The sequence below is a fragment of the Cebus imitator genome, unplaced genomic scaffold (genome assembly GCF_001604975.1).
Source record: "Cebus imitator isolate Cc_AM_T3 unplaced genomic scaffold, Cebus_imitator-1.0 Scaffold271, whole genome shotgun sequence".
Lineage (NCBI taxonomy): Eukaryota > Metazoa > Chordata > Mammalia > Primates > Cebidae > Cebus > Cebus imitator.
The window spans coordinates 2,150,178-2,177,641 of record NW_016107586.1 but is presented as its reverse complement, the minus strand read 5'-3'; the positions used below and the strand labels follow the sequence as shown (position 1 = coordinate 2,177,641).

The 27,464-nt window shown below is 39.2% G+C and overlaps 1 protein-coding gene across 1 annotated transcript in view; it reads left to right on the top strand.

The window, feature by feature from the left end:
• Positions 1-24,943, top strand: part of CFAP58 (cilia and flagella associated protein 58) — a 118,424-nt gene extending 93,481 nt beyond the window's left edge. Inside the window, exons 16-18 of the mRNA XM_017500804.2 lie at positions 17,587-17,706; positions 19,968-20,101; positions 24,256-24,943. Of these exons, the coding sequence (XP_017356293.1) occupies positions 17,587-17,706; positions 19,968-20,101; positions 24,256-24,364 (363 nt within the window). The 3' untranslated portion in view covers positions 24,365-24,943. The remainder of the gene's footprint in view (positions 1-17,586; positions 17,707-19,967; positions 20,102-24,255) is intronic.
• The last annotated feature ends 2,521 nt before the right edge of the window (positions 24,944-27,464 follow it).

The window sequence follows — 27,464 nt, the reverse complement described above, 5'->3', positions numbered from 1 at the left end:
GATCAAGGCACAGAGCTTGAATTTGTAGCAGCTCTACACTGTACAGTTCTGCATTGCCCTCCAGCAGCACTGGGTGGCCAGGGAGCTGAGTGATTGGACCCATAGTAGGAGAGAGGTCCTGCTGGAGTGTGCATGGCAGACTCAGAGGCTGGGGATGAGGGAGCGGCAGGTGCTGTTGGGGGCACTCAGGAGCCTTTGACTCTGCAGTTGGGGAAGAGGAGGCAGAGCAATGAAACCAGGCAGAGACTAACATGCTGGTGCAGGAGGAGGGTTGAGTGGGGTCCTGGTGGCAAGGGCAGGGAGCAAAGGAGTGAGAGAAATGGTCCTGCATTCAGAGAGGGACACCATGGATCGTGAGCATTTCAAAGCCAGCTCTTGAGTTAATGACATTCATATTCAACTAGCTGTGGAATTTCAGGTGTAATGTGTCAACCAGATAAAGGCAAAAAAAGCATGCCAGTGTCTACTGTGGCATATCAGATCCTGTCCCCCAAATTTGTTTATCAAAATTTCCTTGTTAAGGATCCCTTAGTAAGTGTCACTTCTGAAATTAATGTGGATTTGGAGAAGCCTCAATTCTTCTTTGATACTGAATATTACTGTTGCTCTCTGATTTGTGAATTCTTTCATTCTGCTAGGTCTCACCCAACTTCGCTTTCTCCTAAGTAAAAAACAACTCAAGGTACATGTTTATACCATCCCTCACCTATATTTGTATAAAAATTGATCTTTTCATCTGTTGAGCTACCTACCTACCTGGGTTGACTCTTGGGCTAGGGATAGAATCACTACACTTTTGCATTTGAGACTTCAGGCCTTGGCTGACTTGGACAGGACAAATATAAACTCATTTTTTTCCCACAGCCTTTCCTGTTCTGCCTTCTCTGAGGGTTCTGGTTTCACTGCCAGCCCCTCATCCCAGTCAGGGAGAGGTCTGCCCCTGCAGAATCATTCCCTTGGCTTTTCAGGTACATAATCAGGATAGCAGTGAGGGGTGGATACACGGGCAGCACATGAAAGGAGCTATTCGAGAGCTTTTGAAGTCGAGAATGTGAGGGTGGCTGCACATGGTGAGGAAGGGGGGTTTTAAGTACTGATGTGGATAATGTATCCCCTTCACAATAGTTGAAAGACACGAATGATGTACTTAAGTTAGCCTGAAGTTACTTGTTAGTTGCTCTCTTTGCCCATGATAGCTCTCTGTGACTGGACCACATGGGTCTTAGTGTCAATGGGGCTATACTAGAGTCATCACTTTCTAGTCAAGAGTAGACAGCATTCAAAAGGGAGCAGCCCCAGGACCACTAAAATCACACAGGCTGATCCAGTGATAGTCCACAGGGCAACAGAAACACCAGGAGTCTGACAACGACAGGTTGTTTTTTTTATGGTTTTGCTTTTCTCGTTACCGTCTCACCTATAGCCTCCTTTTGGAAACAAATCTACTTTCTATTACAGAACTTAATACACAATTTTTCACTTCCCTGAAATTTTATTAAGTGCTTCATGGAACAATTTGCTTGAGGTCTAATTTTCCAAGTTGTCGGCTATGCAGCATAATGACCTCATACTTTTTCACCTAGTTTCATACCATTATTTATATAAAGAGGTGATTGGTTTGCATTCGAATTAGGCATATGTGAAACTGGACACATTTGTGCATCTAAAAAACACCATTGTTGCTCTATTTCAGTGCTGTCTGTTAAAAATGATGTGAGCCATATGTGTGATTTTGAATTTTCTAGTAGCTACAATAAAAAACTGTAAAAATAATCAGGTAAAATTAATTTTAATAACATTGCTTAGCACCATTTATGTAAAATAGTATCACTCAACATGAAATGACATTTATTAATGTGATTTTGTTTGTACTAAGTTTACACTATCTGCCATGTATTAACACTCAAAGCAAATATCAATTCAGACTACATTTCAAGTGCTTGGTAGCCACAGGTGGCTAGTGGCTACTATATTGATCAGCACAGTTCTATTTTGCGGTCATGATTAATTGGGTACCCGTTTGGCTGCTAGGTTCTTTCTGATTTACTGAGTATATTTGATGTAATCTGAATGAGGGCTCTACTGGGAGTGGCAGAGAGTTGTTTAGTCAGTTACATTAATCATTCATCCGCTCATTCATTCATTCTTTTCATTCACTCACTCATTCGACAAACACTGAGTACCAGGTCTTATGCTTATTCTAGGGATCCGAAAAGACACAGGAACAGTTCTTACGTGTGACAAAGTCAATGTCTAGTGGAAGAGAAAAGCATGTAAACAAGTAACTATGTAACTACAGCACGGTATAATAAAGCACGCACAAGAAACACAGAAGTAGCGTTTCAGGATTTATATTTGGAAAAATTAGGTGAGAGTACTTCATATCATACATTACATTTCAAAAAATCATAAAAGTTCTAGAATAAACTATAAATATATTTCTACATATACTTGAGGGTAGGAAAAATCTCCCTTTTCCCCCCCAAGTTTCAGATAAAACGTTAATGCAGAAAAGTAGAGCATACTAGAACACAACCAGTCGCTATTCATCCAAAATAGTAAATATTAATGTTTTGTCACGTTTGTTTCAGATTTTTTTTTTTTTTTTTTGGAAACGGAGACTCCCTCTGTCACCCAGGCTGGAGTGCAGTAGCACGATCTTGGCTCATTGCAACCTCTGCCTCCCGGGTTCAAGCGATTCTCTTGCCTCAGCTCCTGAGTAGCTGGGACTATAGGTGCATACCACCACACCCCGCTATTTTTTTGTGTTTTTAGTAGAGATGGGGTTTCACCATGTTGGCCAGGATGGTCTCAATCTCCTGACCCCGTGATCCACCCAACTTGGCCTCCCAAAGTGCTGGGATTACAGGCGTGAGCCACCGTACCTGGCCTGTTATAGATTTTTTAAAAAAATGAAGTGAATAGATTTTCAGATTAGGTGAAAACTTCTTTGTATCAATTCAAAGTCCCATTTCTTTTCTGCCTTTTCCAGAGGCAACTACTGTCATTAGTTTGATGTGTATTCCTTCAGTATATTTTTGTGCCTTTACTGAAAATGGATGCATTTACAATGTCTAAAATTACTTGGTACACTTTACCTTTATGTACATGGTATTATCCTGAATGAATTATTCATTTCCTTCTTTTTTCCACACTCAATGTTTTATTTTTGAGACCTGTCCTTGATACACATCAAAATAAAAATCATTCCATTGTATATCTATTCTATAGCCATTTTTTAAAGATGATGAATATTTAGGATTTTTTTATTTCAAATTTTCACTATTGCAGTGTTTCAGGGGCATTCCTGTACAAGTTTCCTGTACACATACATGAGCATCTCTCTAGGGTATGCATTCAGAAGTAGAGGAAGTATAATATTAAAGGCCAAAATCATAAAGGAGAAGAGTGATAGCTGTGTCTATACAAAAAGTTGAAAACATCAGGATAGCAAAAAGCATTTCAAAAGTAGAAAGAAAAAAACTAGGAAAAGCATTTGTAACAAATATCGCAGAGAAAGTTCACTATCCTTAATATGTAAAGAGTTTTTACAAATCAATTTGAAAAAGGTATCAGTGAATAAATTGGTAGAGATAATAAGCAAACAGTTCACAAAAGAAGAAATATGAATCAGTAGGGAATACGTGGAAATAAGGTAACCTTATTAGTAATCAAAAGAGTAAAAATTAAAAGAATAATTATCTTTCCTTTTGGCTTATCAGACCAGCAAGGACAAGAAAAGAATGATGATATATGATATTCAGTGATAAAATGTGGTTGTAATAGGCACTTTTCTGGGGGGCAGGGATGAAGTCTTTCTTGCTCTGTCTCCAGGCTAGAGTGCAGTGGAGTGATCTTGGCTCACTGAAACCTCCACCTTCCAAGTTCAAGCAATTCTCCTGCCTCGGTCTTCCAAGTCGCTGGAACTGCAGGTGTGCACCGCCATGCCCAGCTAATTTTTGTATTTTTAGTAGAGACAGGATTTCACTATGTTGGTCAGAATAGTCTCAATCTCCGTGATCTGCCTACCTCAGCCTCCCAAAATGCTGGGATTATAGACGTGAACCACTGCACCCAGCCAATAGGCACTTTTATATACTGTGGGTAGAGTTTAAATGGATGTAAACTTTCTAGAAGGAAATATGGTAGTATATATTAAAGGCTTTATAATATAAAAACTCTGACTCAGAAATTCTACTTTAAGAATTAATCCAGAGAAAATAAATCAGAATTTTGTGTCCATATGTTTGTGGTGAGGATGTTTGTTGTAGTGTTATTTATGCCATAAGGTTAAAGATGGCTTTACCTAAACCAATGAAGAATATGACTAAATCAACCCAAGATTTAAAAAAACCTAACTTTAACACTAAAGATGCAGTTAAATTTTTTTTTTTTTTGTTTTTTAGAGACTGGGTCTCATTCCATCACCCAGGTTGGAGTGCAGTGGTGAAATCATAGCTCACTGCAGCACCGAACTTCTGGGCTCAAGACATCCACCTACCTCATACTTCTGAGTAGCTAGGACTATAGGCATGTGCCAGAGCATGTGCTTTCTAAATTTTTAAAAATTTAAAAATTTTAAATTTTTTTGTAGGATCTTGCTATGTTGTCCAGACTGGTGTTGAGTTCCTGGCCTTAAGAAATTCTTCTACCTTAGCCTCCCAGGGCACTGGCATTACAGGAAAGATGCAGTCAATTTGAGGAAATTGGAAAGGCCTCCCAAGAGAAGTTACTTTGATCATCAGAGTCTTGAAGGATGGGAACCTCTTTGCCAAGGGGTAGAGGTAGAAATAGGGGAAGAACATTCTGCAAAAATAAGTGACCAGTACTGAGGCAAGAAATGTCAGGAGAACCCAGTCGGATCAGGGAGTGACAATGATTTTTGGTGATGGCATATAGGGAACACGAAGAGGAGCAGAGCCAGGATGGAGCCCTCTCTGCTCAGAGCCCATCCCATGATGTCATGGTCCAATTATTGCTTGGAGGCTTTTCAGGATTTCATCACAAAGTTCAAATTACTTGGGGTTATTTCAACTTGAGTATTTAATTCCATCAGAATGTTTATTTCTTGTTTTCAAATTTTAATTTAGCTTACCCTTCCAAAGAATGTTCCAAGTAAGCAAGATTTCACTGAGTGGCCTTTCATTGCTGCATTGCATGTTTTAACAAGTTGCTTGCTTAAGATCCTTTCCTTATGCAGCTGTCATTGTCAGTGTACAATTACACGGCTGCTCTGTTCTCTTTGGAACCCTGGCTCCCTTGGTTGTCCCTTTGGTTTGGCTGATGACTTCAAATACTTTGCTTTGCAAACTATTTAAGAAGCCAAGAGTGGGCTGTCCTAGGCTTGGAGTTACATTGGCCTGGGTAGGAATCCTAACTTTGTAATTTGTAAGTGTGTGATCCTGGCCAAATTACTTAGCCTCACTCAGCGTCTGTTTCCTCATCTGTGAAATCGAGTGGATGTGTGAGGACTATATGGATAATGTCTATAAAGTGGTATTCAGAGCTTATAGTATGTGCTAAATAAATGTTAGCTATTGTTATAATTACTATTTTATGGGTAACTGGATTCCTTCTGCCTTCTCTTATTAATCCCCAGGGGATTATTTATGTTATAGGTCTAATGAACTATTTATCATTCTAGAACTTCTTTTGTGTTTCCTACCTCAGTGGCATGTTGGTGAGAGGAAGCTGAGAATTTGCTGTCTAGGCTGACTCTTGATGCCAGTCTTCAGTGAGCAAAGTGTAGGAGGCCTCAGGTCTCCTTCTAAGCTAGCCAGTTTCTACAGGGTCTATGGAATGAGCCCTTTTAGGTCCACAGACTGTGGGTTTGAATGACACATGACATTAGGTTATCTCTCTGTGGAATGCCAACATTCTTGCAGCCTGGTTCATCCCACCCTTGAACAAATAACCAAGAAGCAGGGATTCTAGAGAGTCAGGGAGAGAAACTCATGGATTCAGCCAGGCGACCTTCAGAGATGAAGTCCCCAAGCACTTGGAAAGTGATAGACCAATTATTGGTGATGAAATCCCAGGGGACCTTTCTTTTCTGATTCTCATGATGTCATCTGTAACTGTCAATAATCACTCTTATCACAACATCCTGTCAAGTCACTTGTCTGCCTCTCCTACTAGACTCTAAATTCCTTGAGAACCACCCAGTCTCTAGGAAGGAGTATGGTATTTTGGAATTGAGTTTTCTACATAGCTCTAGGACTTGTGACCTGGGTCAAGTTGTTTTCTCATCTCTAAAATGAAATTACTCACTGATTTATAGACTTATTATAGGGATCAGATACAAGTTATGAAAAGTAACTGGCATATAATTGTTGGTTAATAAACGGTAACTGGTAACTCTGAGAACAGCCATGATAACAGCGATGATAATACCAGAGTGTATAATGCCGGAGTAGCATTGTGCCTGATGTGTCCATCAGCATGTGTTGCATGGATAGACGGTTAAATAGATGAGTGGTCAAATAAATTCATGTTTAAATAGATGAGTAAATGGGCCAGGCATGGTGGCTCATGCCTGTAATTCCAGCACTTTGGGAGGCCAAGGCAGGCAGATCATTTGAGGTCAGGAGTTCAAGACCAGCTTGGCCAGCATGGCAAAACCCCATCTCTACCAAAAATACAAAAAAATTAGCCGGGCATGGTGGTGCATGCCTGTAGTTCTAGTTACTTGGGAGGCTGAGACAGAAGAATCTCTTGAACCTGGCAGGTGGAGATTGTAGTGAGCAGAGATTGCGCCACTGTACTCCAGCCTGGGTGACAGAGTGAGACCCTGTCTCCAAAATAAATAGATAGACAGACCGACAGACAGATGGATAGACAGTTGGTAAACAGTTCCAACAGGCTGACTTCAACCCTCATCCTTTTTAGCCTCAGCCACATTTGATGCCATCAAACACACACTTGCCTCCTCTCTCATCTTTTAGGAAGAATCGGAAGTTTGCTGATTGACTGTTCTTTCTCTCTTCGTTCTTGGCCTTTTTTCCTTTCTCCTATTCCCTAGATGTTAACCATTCTCCGCAGCATATTCTTGAATATTGCTTTTACCGCTTTTACCCTCAAGGATTTCATTCTTTATTAAGGCTTCAATGATCACCATTATGTAGATAAAGTCAAGATATCTTATATAGACTCTTCTGCATTCTGGGCTCATATTTATTAAAACTTACTTGTCAAAAGAATGCCCTGTGGACTCTTTGAAATCAAACTTACCATCTTCTGCCTGAAGCCAGCTCCTTCCCTGGCATGGGTATGCACATTCATGGTGTGGCAGCTTTTCCAGGCTCCCAGAGGCTTGACATGCCGGAGTCATTTCTGACTCCTCCCACCCATGTTCCAGTCAGTTGCCAATCATGTGATTCCATCTCCATATGCTCTTGCATCTGGTGCCAACCTCTTTTCTCCCGCCAGGCACTATTCTGATTCAGGTCCTCTCTATGATCTTAAGCCAGCTCTCTAAAGTAGAGCATTTAACACTGAGTGTTGTAAGAAATATTAGAATTTCCATACATATGTGCATTTTAATTTCAATCTTTGAAATGTTCTGTTTTAGATCTGTTTTATAAATAATTTATTACAGTCATGTATATATATATGTGTATATATATATATGATACAATCGAATAACATTATTATTATTAGAATAGTAATATATACCAAGAAACCCTCAATAGCTTCTGTGTGAGGCTGTTCTTGCATTGCTATGAAGAAATACTCGAGACTGGGTAATTTATAAAGAAAAGAGTTTTAAGTGGCTCACGGTTCTGTAGACTGTCCAGGAAGCATGGCGCTAGCATCTGCTCAGCTTCTGGGGAGGCCTCAGCAAGCTTTTTCTCACGGTGAAAGGAGAAGCGGGCATAGGCACTGTACATAGCGAAAGCAGGAGCAAATCTCCCCAGTACTCACTCTTGCAAGGACGGCACCAAGTCATGAGGGATCTACCACCAGGACCAAGCACCTCCCACCAGGACCCACCTCCAATATTGGGGATTACATTTCAATGTGAGATTGGGTCAGGGACAAATATCCAAACTATATCAGCTTCCAACTGCCTATCATGTTGAAAATAAACTCACCTGCCTGTCATTCAGGACAAAGAGAGTCCCTCTTTTCTAGGCCGGTACACATGCTGCAGGCTCTAGCCAAATTGAACGACTTACTGGATGCTTTTAAGCTCTCACTTCCTCACCTTTATGACTTTGTTTGTATTGTTCTCTTCTCTTACTCTCCATCTGCTATAGGTAGTATGTGTAGTGGTTAAGAGCAAGGAGAACATGAATATATATATATATATATATATAGAGAGAGAGAGAGAGGGAGAGAGAGTAGTTTATGTATATATATATATAAACTGTGGCAGCTTTTGCAGGCTCCCAGAGGCTTGACATACCTGAGTCATTTCCGGTATTTCATTTCTGGGTATATATATATATATATATATATCCATTTCAATCTCAGTCATTAAGCTGTTCTATTTTATATAAGTTCAAATCTTGGCTCGGACACTTTTTAGTTGTTTTATTTGTGCAAGTCACTGACACTTCTGAACCTCAACTTCCCCATCTGGAAGATAGGGATAACAGCAGTCAGCTCACGGGTTTGTTGTGAGGAGTTATTGAATAACACATGTGTTGAGCTTAGCACCATGCCTGGCATATTCATAATACCTGTTCTAAAAGTGAGAGCTGCTGCTATTGCTTCTGTTACTCCTTTCCAGTATTTTTAGTCCAATTCTCCCAAATGTGAGATTGTGCAGGAAAGTAAAAGTTGTTGTAACATAAAAATATTAACAAATGAGCTTGGCGTTTATGTGACTATTCCTTACTCAGACATTCCTCCCCGCATCATATGACTCACTCCTGCCCATCCTGACGTCATTGGTCTCTCTGTTTCAGTAGAATTGTTTAATAATATTAATACCCAATAGTATAATGCAAATACAATGCAAGGCAACTGTAAAATAAAACTAAACTTTGCAAAAGATATTAGATACCATGAAGTCAAGGCAACTTATGATATTAGAAAAATGCTGGAGTCATATACAAAGGCAGTGATCTAAATTAGGATCTTGTGGAAAGAGAAAATTGAACAAATATAAGTATAGGCACTTCAAAAAAGAATGTTTTAAATATCAAAGGATTAAGAGGGAATTTGGGAGAAATTAATGAAGCTTTTAAATATTACTGCTAACAGAAATATTTTAAAAATACTTGGTAAGAGTATTTAAATAAAACACAAAAAACATTAACCATAAAAGAAATATGTATACATCTTGCTACATTAAAATTAAGAATGTCTGCTCCTGAAGAGAAGTCATAAAGGAAAGCACAAACTTTATATGTCTTTCTATATCCAGAATATATAAATAATTACAAATCAGAAAAAAAAATACTCTACGTGAACAGGCATTTCTCAGAAGAGGAAACACAAATGAATAAACTTGGGGAGAAAAAACCCTCAACCTTATGTTATAAGCAGGGAAATGGAATATATGATAACACTGAGATGCCATTTTACTGTTTCTAGAAGGACAAAAGTTAATATGTCTGAATTAGTTATCTATTGCTCCATTACAAATGACCACAATTTCACAGCTTAAAACAACATGTTATCTTGTAATTTCAGTGGGTTGGGAGCCTGGGTATGACTTAACTGGGTCCTTTGCTTAGGAATGCCTGACAATACTCAGCAATGGCAAGTATGCAAATCAATGGGCATTTTTATAAAGCGCTTTGGAAAATAATTTTCTATTACCTTATGAAGTCGAATGTTCATATAGCTTTAAGATGTAGCACTTCCACTCATAGGTTCATATCCTGAAAAGACTTGGACTTGTGAACTTGGGAACATGCACAAGAATGTTCATAAAAACAAAACCCTGGAAACAAACCAAATACCCACTGACAGGTGAATGCAGAGATTGTGGAATTCTTACCCAGTGGAATATCAAATCAACTACGTGAACAGAAACACACAATAACCATAACATTTACAGTTCAAGAAATCTTAGAACCCTAATATTGAGGGAAACAAGGAGGCCAAAGAAAACTAGATATGCTCAGATATATATTCTTATAAAGCTCAAAACAACGCAAAACTAAATAACAGATATGTGATAAAACTAAATGGAAAAATCAAGGCAATTATAATAATGGGTTTCAGAATGGTGCTTACCTTGGATGATGGTTGTAAGCACAGGGATGGGTTGGGGAAGGAGGTACACAGTAGCTTCCTAGTAATGAGAATGTTCTATTTCATAAGTTGGGTGAAGCCTTTACCCTGAGCATTTATTTTATTATTATATGCTTTGTAGCCATAGATGCTATATGTGTTCTTTTGTATGATTGTCACATAATACAAATTTAAGAAAATGTGCACTGTAGTAGTCAGATATATGAAATCAAATTATACTATACTATAATGTTGTCAGTTATGTCAAAAAACTCCAGTCATTTTAATTGGGGTTTATTGGTTGTTTGTTCTAATAAGTAGCAATTATTATAATTAAAATGTAAATTTTGTTAATAATAAGACAAAAAACTTCTTATGAGTATTTGGTTTTCCAAGGAAAAAAACCTCATTGAAACTTTTATTGTTGATTTTGAAAATTGGACACCATTTTATTTCATTTCATTTTGGGAGGCTGAGGCAGGAGGATTGCTTGAGCCCAGGAGGAAAGGGCTGCAATGAGTTGTGATTGTGCCACTGTACTCCAGTCTGTCATCCGCTTAGCAGATGTACATCAGTAACTATCCAATTCCCCCAAACAAATTTCTCCGTAGTGTTCAGATAAATTTTAAAAATTTAATCATAGAGATAATGGATACCATTTAAAATGGATTAACTTCAAGTGGCTTTATCTATTAAATTTGTCCTTTGATAGTGAAGACCTTTTCAGATCCACAAATACAAGTATTACTTCCACTACTTCTCTCACCGAGATGCATCTGAAATATTTCCCTGTCCGTGGCCCACCAAATTGATATCATCTCTACTTTCGAACTTACCTACACACTGCATAGTACTCCTAGCACTTCGTTGGGAACCTGGCATGACTCTGTTTTGTTTTATAATGACTTATTTGTTTTTCCATAACTGGATACTAAACTCTAGACCTTACTGAATTTTTTTTTTTTTTTTTTTTTTTTTTTTTTTTTTTTTTTNTGCGGTGGGCAGGGTGAGGGAGGACAGAGTCTCACTCTCTCACCCAGGCTAGAGTACAGTAGAGCGATCTTGGCTCACTGCAAGCTCCACCTCCTGGGTTCAAGTGATTCTCTGCCTTAGCCTCCTGAGTAGCTGGGATTACAGGCATCTACCACCATGCCTAGCTAATTTTTGTACTTTCCATAGAGATGAGATTTTGCCATGTTGGCCAGGCTGGTCTCAAACACCTGATCTCAAGTGATCTGCCTGCCTTGGCCTCCCAAAGTGTGCGTGAGCCACTGCACCCGGCTGACCTTACTGATCTTTGAACCTAGAACAGTCATGCACGTAGAGTTGTTGCTAAATAAATACTTAGTTGACTTGAATTTCTCTGTACCTGTTTTATTACTGGCTTTAAGAAAAGTCAACACTATCATGATTTAATATGTGCAAATTCTTCACATGCATTAAATTGCTAGGTAAGGCGCAAAGTAGCCTTGGTAACAATGTTCAAGCTAGTCTGGAGAATTACATACTTTGTACCAGATTTTACATACGTATTTTTGCATTTTGGAAATAAAATCCATTGCAAAAAGATCTCTCAAGAAAGTTTGTGTTGCTTACATCAGAAAGCACCAGAAGCATTTTTCCTATTGTTACAAAAATGGTGAAGGTTAGCACATGCAGATTTCTCATATGCCTCATAAAACACTTACTCATCTACATCCAAAGCCAAGAGCCACTGTGTAACTAACTGGTTCCCTGCTCATAAGGAACTCGGCTGTGTAATTCTGTTTCATCACCAAATTCCAGCATTTGCTGTCTTCTCCAGGGGGCTTTACCACTTCATGACATCATAAACAAGATAGGCCCAGAGTTCAGTTTAGCTGACATCTTCGTTATAAAGCCAATAAACAAGAAAGCCCCAAGGTACTAGGCATTATTTTTTTCCTTTTCTAAAGCTAGATAGAAATGTAATATGTTTACAGAGTTTCTAATTTATTTTCCTACTAATGAAAACAGGCATTTCCAGATAAATTAGGCAGTGTTCTGGAGTTGCTTTTATATACAGAGGGAAGCAATTTTGCCTAGAATTTTAAATGTGGCTTTTGTCTTTTGTTAAGAATTATGGATGGTAGCGGAGGGATAGAAAAAGGACTGAAATCAAGCAAAGAGGCAAAAATGTATCGCATTTTTTTTCAATTCTGGAAAAGAGTTATGTGTGCAGTTAGGATTTCTGTGTTTAAGGAGGCTGTTTAAAAAGTCAACACATTATTTAGTTGAGGAATGTAGTTTGTTATGCTTACATTTATATATTTATGAGTATCAGTAAGTACATGCACATACAAGCAGTCTTTTCAGAGCCAATTAATTTGAATGTATTTGCAAGTCTTATGAATTAAAAGAATGACTTGAACTATCAGAAGACCTCTATAAACATTTCACTAAGAGATCAAGGCAAGGTTGTACCTCAAGTGATTTTCTGAGTTATATACAATATACACAATCAAAAAATATAACTCAAAGTGATGGAACTCATAGCACCAGCTCAGTAAATTGAATTATGTAAGCTCTGCTAACTGGAAGATGTTACTGAATGGTTTAATTCAAGTAAAAGTTCTCAACACAAATATATCTGTACCTGTATTGATGTATATATGTAAAGTACCATGGGTATAGTTTGCTGACCATATAATTGCAATCAACAGAATTATTGAGCTTCCTCAATAGAATGAGGAGAACACAACAGTGGATGCAAGTTATGGGGTGGGGGCAGAGAGAGAGATCCACCATGGTTTGGGCCTTAAAGGCTCATAATTCAGTTGGAGAGAAAGAGTGGATTTATAAAAGATAAAATACTGTTGGTAGTAACATGATAATGTCTGTTGACATTTTGAAAAAGAGATTTTCTGTATATTCTGTGGAGTAGCTTCTCTCAGAAGCAGTGGTTATTGAATTAAAAAAAAATCAACATTATCTTGAATCCACTGGGTAAGGCTGGAGTGAAGGCAAGATGGTGTCTCTTTCCTTGGAGTTCCTGGCTCTCAAGCATCTGAGTGGGTAGCTTTTGCCCTGGTAGGTATAGATAAGTGTGCGTCTTTGGTCTGGAGGAAAGCTGCCTGTTTCACTTGAGTCAGCTTGTTTACAGAGTGAGGCAATTATTCCCAACTCTCACCCAAGCAAATTGATGACTCCAGGGTGAGCAGAATCAATGCACTGGCATTTGCCAAACACAGATTCAGATGAAAATGGAATAAATTAGTTCCTCTCAGTCAGTTACTGCTTCGAGTAGACGAGCTGAGGAAGAAGGGGAGCTGAGGTGCACATTGAATGTGAACTACCTTCTGTTTTCAGCTGAAGCTATAAACAGACAGTGATTATAAAACTGTAACTTGGTGGGGAAAGGAGTCCTGTGAATAACTCAGTTGCTCCCTCTGAATTGTACCTGGAGTAGCACCGACTCTTATTTGCATAGGCTGTTCAGAATATGTCTCGGGTTTCCATTGTGAGGTTACAGACTGCCATCATGTAATAACAGCATTATTGGAAGCTAATACTGTAATTAATTTCTTACCACTATACTCAGCTGATATTGACAATGACATATGTTGTTACCCAGCGTAACTTGGCAGATTCTTTGCAGCAAAAGAATCCATATTCACCTCCGATGGCCTGTCCAATGGAGAGAATAGGATATCTAGGAAGAGAATATCATTTCAAGGATGGACATAGTATGGTTAGTGCTCTCAAGACATGCTCAGCCAAAGAGAAAGCTAGTCTTTTGCTATTAGTAGTTGAACTTTATTCCAGTATAGCTGTTCATAAATAGTAAGGCATGCTACCAAGTAATATTGCTGTGCATCATGAGCAAACTCTGAATAAAACAAATGCCAATCTGAAGATGCAATCTTTTGTTGGTGGGGAAATAATACACTCTTTATGGTTTCCTTTTGATGTTTCATTGACATATGGTGCTTCTAACCAAGTGACAAATTAATTGACTAGATTTAAAGAGAAATGGATGTGGCTTAATGAAGAAGGACAAGATATGTATTATAAGGCAGCTGGTTCTGCCACTGCTGGCTTATGGAGACAATATACACTGGACAGCTAATGAGTCTCTGTTGCATAAGATAGATTCTCTTTATAATAGAATTGCACGCTTTGTCTCTAAATGGGGTTATTATACACACCATTGCACAATGTTTGAAGAGCTTGGTTGGCCCTTGTAGAGGGTTACGAGAAAAATAAATTGGAAGACAATCGTACTTAAGACCTTCAATCTATCAAACATTTCATATTTATCTAAATTACTAGCACGTTCTCTCAAAATAGGAATTTGTATGATACACAAGGCTAGAATGCTAATGCTGACCAGACTTTGCTTTATCAGACAGGTTTTCCACTGTAAGCACTGACCCAAATTCATGCACAGTGAAGCCGCGCAGTATTCATTCCAACCGCTGCCCACCTTCCCTTTGTCTCTGCTCTGCATGTGTGCCACTATCTTAGTCCCTGAAGTTTGATTCGGTATTTCGTCTACCCACCAGGAACACACAGGCCTCACTTGCCCTGGGTTATTTAATTCTAAGAACTTTTTGACTTTGACTACCCAGACAGTTTTAGTGGTAATTCAGTTTCTTCACTTTTCTCCATACCTGTGGGCTCTCACTGTTCAGTTGCTCAGCTATTCTTTAGAATAAATCCATTTCAATTAAGGTTACAGCCTAGAAAGAAATACTGGGCTCAATGTGGTGGCTCATAGCTGTAATCACAGCACTTTGGGAGGCTGAGGCTGGTGGATAAAATGAGCCCAGGAGTTGGAGACAAGCCTGGGAAACATAGTGAGACCCCCGCCTCTACAAAAGGTGTAAAATTTAGCCAAGCATGGTGGTGCCTGCCTGTAGTCCCAACTACTAGGGAGGCTAAGGTGAGAGGATTGCTTGAGTGCAGGAAGGTCGAGGTTGAGTCCAGGCTGCAGTGAACCATGATTGCACCACTGTACTCCAGCCTGGGTGACAGAGTGAGACCCTGTCTCAAAAAAAAAAAAAAAAAAAAAAAAAAAAAAAAAAAAAAAAAAAAAAAAAAAAAAAAAAAAAAAAGAAAAAGAAAAAAAGGAAAGAAAAAATTACTGGTAGTGATGAAGAAGACAGGATAAATGGTAATATCATTCGCTCTGTGTCAGAAGACTGTGCTTTCTATTAGAGGACATGGCAGGGCTCACTCAGATGGTGTAGATGGGGAGATGGAGGAGGTGAGTCATGCTCTTACCATCATTACTCTAACGCGGCTTTGAACCTGATTCCACCTTTTGCCTTGTTTCTTCTATCTATGATATCACGTAGTTGGACTTTTGTAGCTCAATTTGGTCCAAATATTTTCAGGGTGATGCCATGTCTTTGAGCCCCAGGGGAAGTTTTGCACAGGAAAGACGATTCTTGGGAGTATATCATTACTAGATTTTTGACTTGCCAATGGACTTTGGAGGCACCATTATTCCTGCTGATGTCGAGATTCTCACCTATGTGGTGAGGTGACAGTATTTTGCTTCTTCCAAACTTTCTTCTCTGTGTCTCTCTCCTCCCAACCTACCAAGAGTAATTGAAGAGAATTACACCTGTGAAACATTTCAAGATGCTTGGAGTAAGATGATCTTTTGAGTTGAAGACATTATTATATCCCAAACCAGATTGTTTTCTCTCTGTCATTGTGAGGTTCTTTCCTTTGCAAGTCTATCTCTACTCTGGTATAGAGAAAGGTGAACTGAAAAAATGGACAAAACTGTTTCATGGGCTTCTCCACATATTTATTACCCTCTCCAAATTGAATCTTGAAGCCTTGTCAGAAATGTTATTTTCCCAACAGAGCAGGTGTTAAGTGTCTATAGAAAATAAACTCACCTCCTAATGTCTTTCTCATTGCTTGCTACATCCATTTACTGTGAAGATTACATTGTAAGGTGTGACAGGAGGTGTTGTACAGCAAGGGAAAATCATCACTTTGTAATTCGATTTGTTCAAGTTCTTTTCTTTCGCACGGGTTTTGGATTTCCTTGTCATTTCTACAATTATTTCTAAAATGGTGAGTATTGTTTTCATATGTGTTTTTCCCAAAGCTTATTCCATCCAACTAATTTTTAAGTTGAATATACTCTTCTATAAGTAAAGCTATGTTTTTGTAATGAAGTTTCTATAATTTGTCCAGGGAAAAGGAGAAACCAAAACAAATGGTAACAATGACTAGTTAATGATTTTTCTTTCACCCGTTTGTAAAAAAATAACTTTTATATTCGCTGCTAAAAACAGATTTGATAACAATGCTAAGAATACTTAGCTATAGGCAAAAATTAATATCCATTTGACTGAGATTTATTTAATGAGAGGGTTTGTCCTTAACACAATTATCTTAAGAAAATAAATGCATACAGAGACTAATGAGTAGACACACTAGTCTTTATCAGTGTTTTTTCAAATTATTGTAGTTTAGTGATATGGAAATCTAGAATTGAGGTGCTTGAGAAATAAATCTTTGCTTATATGTAATTTATTTAGTTCAAGGATCTGAAAACACTTTGCAAGCAATTAAACTCTAGGATTCAAATGGAGATTTCACATTGTTTATTGTTAAAATAAAGTTACAGAATTATCATTTGCTTAGGGTTTCTAGAAAATTCTTTCTTTTAGTTCTACAAATATGCATACCAGAGTTTTCCTGAATATTTACCTGTTCTCTCAAACTGTTTTCACATTTCTTTTCTTCCCATGCCATCATATTTCTTTCTTTTTTTTTTCTTTTTAGGTGGAGTCTAGAGTGCAGGGGTGCATAGCTCATTGCTCCCTCAAACTCAAATGATCTTCTCACCTCAGCCTCCCAACTAGCTGGGACTACAGGCATGCACCACCATGCCTGGCTAATTTTTGTATTATTATTATTTTTTAATAGAGCCAGAGTCTCACTATATTGCCCAGGTTGGTCTTGAACTCCTGGCCTCAAGCGACCCTCCTGCCTCAGTTTCCCAAAGTGCTGGGGTCACAGGCATGAGCCACTGCACCCAGCTATAATATTTCTTGAAAAACTCTCCTTTTGACTTCCTTCTTCTAACCAGAGTCAGCCACTCCCTCCTTTTTCTGGCAAGATCTTCTATCCTTGCCCTTGTCTCCCAGTCCTGTGATCTCATGTTCAGGTAGAGAGGAACTTTCTCTTACTCATTGTCCTATTACTTGTATCCAAATGTTGGGCACATCCCTGGCCCTTCGTAAGGATTGTTTCAGTGCATGACAGAATGAATCTGTAAGAGAATGTGATCACTGTAGAGCTGTGAAGCAGCTTGAGCTGCTCCCAAATTGTGCTGGCTATACAGTGAAAGGCATTTTCCTTGTTTTAATGGAGGTGTTTATCTCTACTCCTGGTTCTGCTCTCTACCAGGAAAAGGAGAAACTCTACGTGGAACTAAAGCACGTCTTGGCCCGTCAGCCTGGACCTGAGGCTGCGGAACAGCTGAAGCTCTACCGACGTACGCTGTATGACAAGAAAAAGCAGCTGAAAGTAAGCAGTAGCCACTGTCCCTTTCTGGTCTCAGGGCAGTCACACTCTGGGGAGCACACCTGGACAAGTCCACTGCCTCTATACAATGAGCGAGTCTCTCAAATGCCACAATCCTCCCAGGTCTGCTTTCTTAGAGCTCTAGTCTAAGACGAGCCAGCAGACCTCAGAGCTACCCATCTTTTCTTGGACTATTAGGCAGCACCTTTATCCATTTCCAGAAAGAGGCAGGTGAGCAAGAGAGGAAAAGATGTTGGCAACGAAATGGAAATGTGGGGGACAGGGTTTGTACGGCTGATCTCAAGATGATTTATTAGAGTACTTGAAGGGCAGGGAGGAGCAAAGGAAATATTTTAACACCATTGCCCAACTGAAGCAGACCGCTGTGCCACAGTGGGTCCCTGCTAGTCCATCCCGTCTGAAATAAACATACACAGAAGTCCAGCCACTGCTCGGCCCTAAGGGCCTTGCTTCCTGACCGGCTGTCAAATATGCAGCCATGAAAGGGAAATAAAATCAGGCAAGATTTTCTGATAGCATGATATCCTTCTAAGTCACATAAGAACTTCAGTTGCAGAGATATGGAGTGTTTTACTTTTATATGTGCCTTTTAAAAGTTTTCTCAAAACCTGTGCATGTTCACACTATATTTTGAGCTTTACCTCCTAAGCGAGTACTTAGATATTCTTGGTATGTCGGGGAAGTTTTACACACACAGCCACAGGATGAAGCATGTGCCAGTTGAATTCTGGTACTTCCTACCTAACGAGGGTAATAATCGTTGACTTTCTGCCTGGGGTAAAATATATACCAGCCTACTAATATAGCACTAACCCCTTCAAAAATAGAACATTGTAAAACTGCATCCTTTTATTTTAAAAGGGCAGATGAAACAAGTCTAACTAGAGCATTAATTTTCAATTTGTCACTGTGAATGTTCATTTCACATGAGTATCCTGACATAATTTGAGTTTTGCATAAGGCATAATATTTTGATTGTTTCTTTAAACAATTGAATATTTTAAACAAAACAAATTATTTTCTTGTTTTCTCAGAGGTAGATATAGATTAGAAAAGCACAGATCTGTCTTATTCACACAGAGCTCCCGGTTGCCTTCAAAGGCTCACAGGAGCCTTTTGTGATTTTAACCCTTTTTCTCAGGAAATCCAAATTTTTTGCTAGAATGAAATGTGACCCCTAATGAAGAGGTTTAGAGGTGGGTGGTACTGAGCATATCTGCCAGTTTGTCCTTGATACTTATCTACTCTTTTAGGAAATTCCACATTCATTGTTTAGAAACAGGGTCTTTGTTTCTAAGAATTTAACTATTGAAACAGGTGTTTTTGTTTTTTTTTTCTCCAGCATGAAAATTACATTCTTTAGCTTATGACAGCATAGTCAGAATCATTTTCACAGCAGTGAAGAAGAAAGAGATCAGAATCAGATGAACACTAAGAAGGCTAAGATCTCCCTTTTATGCAAATCTTTAAAATAGCGAGCAAGAGGAAAAATAAATCCAGCCTATTGCATGCCTGTTAGAACAATAGCCTTCCCTTGCTCTTTTCAGTTTGGTGAGCAGCACACCCCAGCTTTGGCATGGGCTATATCCTATGCAGATGAGTGAATTCCCACTCTTCTTGTCCAGCTGGAGACCAGCAGCAGCCACTGAACACAGCAATGGAAGGAAGCAGATAGTCAGGCTTTGAAGAGTCCCAAAGAACACAGTCAAGAGGTGATAGGCAGTCAGCAGCACCACAACCTTGGAAAACACATAAATTGAATGCTTAGTTAGCAGTGATGGCAGGATGATTTCAGAATAATTTTTTCATAATCCTCAGATGAATCACACTCTCTAGTGATGTTTTTCTTGAATACTTTCTTTCTTTCTTTTTTTTTTTTCAAAGGCGTTCAAAGCAATTTTAGATTGTGTGTCGGGGAGTTTTTCTGTCTCTATTCATAATATTCCTTGAAGCACATTAGATCATTCATCTGTGAGCCTGTTCGAATGTTGTCTAATAGTTCTCCTTTTAAGCAGGGGAATGATATTTTATTTTAAGTGGCAACCTGATGATGCATCTTCAGCTGTCAGCCAGGTTTCTACTCAGATGTGGACCCTGAGCTGGTGGTAGCATGCAGATTAATTGTGAAACTTGACCATTGTTTTGCACCTTGAGCTCCACTGCAGTAAATGGTGGGAGATTAAAAGATTTCTCAGAAAAGGATATTGTATCTTTTGTTAATGCTGCTTTATTTGCCATGTTAGGTTTTGTCTTCAGAACTGAATATGTATGAAGTACAGAGCAAAGAATATAAACATGAGGTGGAGAGACTTACCATTGAACTCCAGAATTTAAAGAAGAAATACCTCGCTCAGAAACGTAAAGAACAACTTAAAATGTAAGAATTAGCTAAACGTCCTAATTTTGTTGTGCCTATTATTTGCACATAAGAAAATATTTTCTAAACAGTCACAGAGTTGCAAGTTTCACTGGGGTCAACTAAGTCACAGGGTAAACAAATGACATTCTACAGGTCCCTAAGTTTGCATCAGAGCAAGATCAGTATCTCATCTGATATTGAGTCCCCTCCTTTGGATCCTAACAGGGATCCACTAGTATCTGCTCATTGGTGGATCTGCCATGGAGCAGAGGAAATGTAATGCAACTCTTCCCCCCACACTGGTCTATGGTTTGGAGATAATAATGTCATAACGATGTTTGCAAATGATGTTCAAAATCAGCCCTGTATAGCATATTCACATTTAAAACCACATGTGCTTTTGCTAAGGGACTGGGGCTTAGTAAAGCTGTTCTTTCTAATGATGCCCCTGTACCACTATAACTACTAGCAGTTCACCTATGTTTTATTTATTTACTTATTTTTGAATTGTTTTTGTAGTGACAGGGTCTTGCTATGTTGCCCAGGTTGGTCTTGAGCTCTTGGCCTCAAACAGTCCTCCTGCCTCAGCCTCCCAAAGAGTTGAGATTACAGGGTGAGCCACAGTGCCCTGCCTGCCTGGGTTTTTAGATAGTTACTATTTCTGAATGATCTTCTATATCTAGTGACTGACTTCAGCATCTTCTGTGGAGGGTTGATGTGACCTCTTCTTCTAGGAGATGATAATGCAGAAGTGAGGTTAACATTTTGGGTTTCAGGATGCTCCCATATTGAAAAACAAAAGTTCTCTTCACATTGTTAGTATCATTTGCCTGATCCCAGGGTGAGAATAGGGGCCCAAATGAATCAGGTTTGAAACGAACAAGTTTGAAACGAACTTGGTTAGGCTGCACGACATTGCCAAAATCATCCAGTTAATTTTGTAGTGACTCACATTATGGGCTGAAAGTCATGCTTGGTATTTATCCACATGGACATTTCAGGGACATGGTGAAATATGGCTTGAGTACATTTGCCTATGATTCGTTAGTAGCAAAGTTATATAAAGTAACTGGATGCAAATTCATTTGCCAGCAAAAATCTGCCCTTCTTGTAAATCAGAATACTCCCCCGTTCCACATTTAGGTGCCAGTTCCGTGGTAGAGTAAAATACTGCTATAATGTAGATACGTCCGTCTTAATGTGTCAGTCTAGCAACTATCTGTCTGATTCAGAATCACTAGTGAGATTTATTAAACATGCAGGTTACCAGGCCATATTTCCAGATATTTGGATTCAGCAGGCTCTGGGAACCTGCAATTTAATAAGCTCCTCAGGTGATTTTCGTGTACAGTGAACTACTAATATTAAAAATGTAAATTAAATGAATGCTGGAGTGGAAACACTGTATTTTTCTTTTAGGATATCAAGGTCGTGCTCATAAAATGTCAATATGGTTAATTTCCACATGAGGCAGGTGTCTAACTCAGTGGTCTTTAAGCTTTTTGATTGTACACTCTTATCAGTAAAACTTTTTGTTTATATTGAGATAGTCTGACTGTGTCACCCAGGCTGGAGTGCAGTGGCTCCATCTTGGCTCACTCTGTCTCCAGGGGCCAAGCAATTTTTAAGTCTCAGCCTCCCAAGTAGCTGGGATCACAAGCATGCCCAGCTAATTTTTTTTTTTTTTTTTTTTTTTTTTAGTAGAGATAGGGTTTTGTCATATTGGCCAGGCTGGTCTTGAACTCCTGGCCTCAAGTGATCTGCCAGCCCTTGCCTCCCAAAGTGCTGGGATTACAGGCATAAGTCACCGTGCCCTGCCAGTAAAACATTTTAAAACTTGCAGCTTCCCTCATATCTATGCATATATCTTTTAAATAATTTTTATATTATTTATATTATGCATATATCTTTTACATAATTTTTTAATTTCAGAATAGTTTTAGATTTACCTGCAATATATTTTAATTTATAAATTATATGCAGATACCACTGTCAGTTTGTAACTCTTAGTAAGGCATACTTTTTAATTTTTAAAGAAAAAAGTATTAATAGAATGTCTAATATCTTCTTTCTACCCACAGTGGATCATCTCATTCATTTTCTAAAGTTCATACACTCCATTTGGAGACCAGTGGTCTAGTTTACACTGTAACAAACAGCTAGCATGGCTGTTTATTATCTTTCTAGAGATGATTAATTTTCTTGCTTTGACCCTGGGATTTGGCCTAGTTTTCTTTGACATTACTGCCTGCCAATCTTGCTCCCTCTCCTGCCCCAAAGTTTGATGGACACAGAGAGCATGAGCTGCCTGGATATTGGTTCAGCCCTTCTCGATGGGCCCATCCACTGTCACTGGGCTGCCCAGCCATGTACCACTTGCGGCCATTTAAAGGTAAACAAATTACAGTGAAATCACTTCCTCAGTTTCACTAGTCACATTTCAAGTGCTTAATAGCCACATGTGGCTAGTGCCTGGGTATAACAGAAAGTTCAACTGGGCAGTACTAGAAAGTTCTAGAAAGCTCTAGAATCTTTGCCTTTACCTGTTCTCTTCTTGTCCTTACACGCTTATTACTAGTAGCCACTCTGACCTAGTTAGGGTTCCATTGGTGGTTCCATCTCCTTGGGGATCCATAAACTGGTAGACAAAGATTAGTTCATAGGAGAATAACAAAAAAGATGCTGAAGAAAAAAATATAAAGAGGCAAGAACAAAAGTGCTGAGATGGTATAGACTGGAAGGAAGAAGGCTGAGGGAGTCATTATAATGGTCTATAAATACATTAAAAAGATAATATAAAGGAGACAGTATTCCCATTAGTCAGCTTAGACCAAGCCAGAAGCATTAAGCTTAAGCTTCTTCAGAAAAAGAAAATTCAGGTTATTCAAGGCAAGAGAGGGCAGGGGGAGGGGGAGTGCTGTTTGCCTCTAACGCCAGTCAAGAGCTAGACAAGTTGCCAAAGTACAGGAAAGGATCTGCTTTGCTGGATCCACTCAAGGCTAAAGCTTTTGTCCTATTTATGGAGAATGGTTTTTCACAATAATGAAATCAATTCTGCTAAGAGACAGATGGGTTGATTACCAATCCTCTACAGGTTCTCTCCCAGTGGAATAATTTAGAATAATCTCTGTGGATGTTCTCTCCACATACGCCTTTACAAAATAGCAACTCATATCATTTGGTGCCTTTTTACCTTCTTTTGTTTTTCTTAAACACCCCTCTGATCACACTGTGATCACGACCTGCGCCTGCCCCTGCCCCTGACTACCCTACCCCAAACCCCAGGCTGATCTATAGACTGCAGTACCAGTCAGATTCTTTTCTAGAAGACAGTTTGTTCCCGTAGGGTAAGTCATTCGTAATTGTCCAATCTAATTGATTTTAGTCTTAGCAGTTTGCGTGATTTTTATTGTTTAACAGTGATTCCAAAGCTGTTTTCTCTAAGACCCCTAAGTGTATGATAGATAACTTATGTAGCTCTAGGTTACTTCTGTAGGAAGCCTGAATATGAGTGTGTGTGTGTGTGTGTGTGTGTGTGTGTATTTAAAGGACATCTATGTAAGAAGATACATTGTGGATTTTAGGGCAGAATTCCCTTCATTTGTTGCCAAAAATACTATCTTATTTACCTTCCTCAGCTTTTCTTGTATCTTAAACTATTTCTACGAATAATGGTTGCTTGTCTAGGGTTACAGGAAGATTTGTGTTTTATAAATATCCAAGTTTGATGAAGATACCTTGTGTGTAGCAAATATTTATAAGTTTCTACCAGAACTTTAGAATATAAAAGTTGATAAATGATGAATTAGTCATTATAAATGAGCCAAGAAAAAGATTCTTCTGACTGATCTTCAGTGCTAAACAAATGTTTTATATAACAGGAAGATGATTACAAGTCCGAAGTCACCAAATATACAGTGTTTGAGTTATAATGAGGTCTTCTGTTCATATTTAAATAAACATTAGGAGAGCATATTTTGCATTTAAATTGTCTTGCCCTAATTTTTTGTTTTATTGGTGAACACCTAATTAGATTTAAACAACTACCTTGGCTAAAACTAGAAGCTGTAATCAAAGTAGTTTTCAGTGGCTGACACACCCTAGGATCATCAAACATCAAACTCAGACAAAAAGGATGTTAAGAAAGCTAACTTTCACCTCTTCTCTTACAGAAACAAGAACAAAGCACCCACGGAGGACACCCTCTTAATCGCCAAACCAGATGGCCCTGGTTTTACTGGGGGTGGATTTCCTCTCACGTCAACCAAGGTGAAATTCTAACCTGAAGCTGCTGGCTGGGTCCAGTTGAACAGCTCATGAAATCTGCTCTGGGAACATTTTGGGGGAATCTCAAGCTCCTTGGATAATAGAATTGGGTGCCCAGAATCCGGGATGGAAAGAAGTGCAGAACTGTCATAGTCACTTACATGTAAGAGGGATGGTGTCTTGCCTGGTCCACACTGATATTAACAGGTTGTAATTCTCTCCATTCAGTTAGGCTGGCCTATTGCATGAAGCAGATCTTTTGTTGTTACCCCATTGATTGAAATGTACTAGACCTTAATTTCTCTATTATAGACATTGGCGTACTTGAAGATTTTATATTTAAAAGTATTTTTAAAATGCAATGCATCCCCTCCCACCTTATTAACAAGAATCTATTTTAATTATTCCCCATTAACAAGTCATTGCATGAGATGAGAAAGAAGAACAAACTCTCAAGAATTTAAAAAGTGTTTTGAGAATGATTTCTATGTGGAATTTATTTTCAGGCCTGGAGTAGGAAAATCTGTTCCAAAGAGACACACTAATAAATACTTTATCATAAAAAATAAAAAAGAACCTTTGTAGAGATTTTGATATTTGCTTTGGTAGTGTATGTAATTAAAGTTTAAAACTACTGTGGGAAATGTTTAACAAGAGCATTTGATTCACAGGAACCAAGACCATGAAATGAGAGATTTGGGCTGCTCTTCTTTCCTTTCCAGACCTCTATCCTCCCTCTAGACTTGAGAACACAGTTATTTAGCACAGGCATCTGTTTGGCTCCTAGGCTGCCAGCGTTTTGAGCCATTGAATCCATTGTGATTTTTTTGTTGTTGAAGCCACAATTATTGGGACATCCATTCAAAGTTTCCCCATTGAGAGGTTGCATTCAGTTATATTGTGTGACAACACTTTGGCCATCTCTCTCACAATAACTTGACCTCTGTGATTTGAAAAAAATTTTGAGGAGTAGCTCAGAGATGAACAAGCACAGTGTTAATGGGATCGTAACAATCCATCCATTTGTGCCAAGGGACCAAGATTTCCCTTGCACAGAACAGGAGTGTTAATGACCCCTGATGTTTCTTTAGACTGTACACAGAGGTGGGACTTCGGAGCGACCTTCTGGATGTCCTGCATCACCCTCAGTTCACTATGTGCCAGTCTCCACTCTTAGATGAGGTTCTCTAGAAGCAAACCAAAGACGCTGGTGTCAATGAAAGTGATTTATTATGAAGCGATCCCAGGAAACCCATAAGAGGATGGTAAGAGGATGGTAAGTAAGACAGGGAAGGGAAGGAGGCCGAGAAGGGTGCAACATTAAGTCCAGTTCCCTGATGGGAGACTTTGGCTCCATCTTGCAGGAGAGCTCTGGAGACAACGTAATCACATCTCAGAGTTGTCTCTAGAAGGAGTCAGGGGCTGAGGTATATCTTCTATGGTGCCTGTCATTGGCCAAGGACTGCTCTGGAGGGACTTCTCTGGTTATCTGCCAGCAGGCAAAACAGGCTTTGGCAGCTTGGTGGCAGCCCTCAGACAGAGACCGCAGGCGCTGACTGTTGGAGGTGAAAGTGGTTAAGGGCTCCGGGGAAATGAGTTGGGCAGTGGCATCGTCTGCTTCTCTTAAATGGGCCCAGCGAGAGAATGCTTACAGATGGAAGGCAGCTTCCAGTGTAGCTGATAATGTTTTGAAGAGGTGTGATCATCAGCTCTTGGGGCACCATGTGGGACTGTACCCTAGAGAATTTACCAAGAGCATTTTAAACCTAAAAAGTCACAATAAGGCCATCTCCATTTTTGAAAATCACTGATGACATCTTCGATCAGAGTGCACCATACTCTGGTTAGACAAAAGACTTTTGCAGGTAAGGTAAGGCAGTTATGACACACATATAACCCTGGAGATTTTCCTGTCTATCCTGAGACATTTTGAAGCATAGTCATAGCCCACTTTATTCTGAGTCCTTGGATGGCTTCATGAGAGATTCACTTCTTTAGGGGAAGGGAGTCTGATCTTTGATCTATCTCAGTATGGCAAAGACTTTGGAGACAGATTCTGGGTTCAAATCCTGACTCATCATAACAACAGGTTGTTTTGAGGATTAAATGAGTTAATGTATGTAAGCTTAGAACAATGTCGGGTGCGTAGTGTTGTTCAGTAAACATCTGCCATTATTACTATTACATAAGAGATAAACAAGTAATTTGGAATTAGAGAAGAAAAGTTGTTGCATAATACTTGTCAACTGTAAAGGTGCTTCTAATCCTCATTTAAGGGGTGAATGCCAATAACATGAAGCTGGATTTAGTAATGTGATATAAATAGAACATCTTGTAGAAATGCCACGTTGCGTGCCTCATGGAAACTTCTGTATCTTTTTCTTAATAGTTGTCATCTGGGAACAAGTTGATATTCCATCTTCAAAGTCAGAGCGTTCAGTCTTCCTCTGTTCACAGGAGGGAAAGACCCTGGTGGTTTCTGGCTGCCATCTTCTTCCTGTGTCTTTCCATGTAACAGAGCAGGGTGATCAGCAGCTGCTGATGACAGATGTCCTATAAGTCAAGGGGGAAGAGGGCTTTGGGAGCTGACATAGCAGCTCCATCAGACTCAGTATGCTTGTGTTCAAATGGAGGAGGAGTGAGTGAATTAGCCTGGAAAAGGTGAAAGATACGCACTGTCTCTCATTTACTGCACGCCCTGACAGCCCAGGGTATTATAAGCAATAACTATTTAGGCGCAGGTGTTACCACAGTAGCCGCTGCACAAAAACGAGCTGTTAAAAAACACCGAGATTTGCACATCATTAAAGATAACTGTGAACTCACAGTAGGCTGCGGTGCTTTTAAAATCACAAATTTGAGCTGCAATTGTAAAGCAACATTAGGAGACTGTACAGTAGCATAATTTTACTCTGGGGTTTTCAGAGTTTGAGAAAGGAGTCCTGTTGCTAAACCATCCATTGACTCCCGACTGGGCTGAGGGGAAGCTGGTGCAGTTTCTCTGTTAATAGAGAGAAACATGATGAAGGGGGCTCCTTGGTCATTATTTGCTGATCATAGCTTCTCGGCGACTATTCCTATAGCCAGGTTTTTATTGTGCTTACCTCTGAAGAAT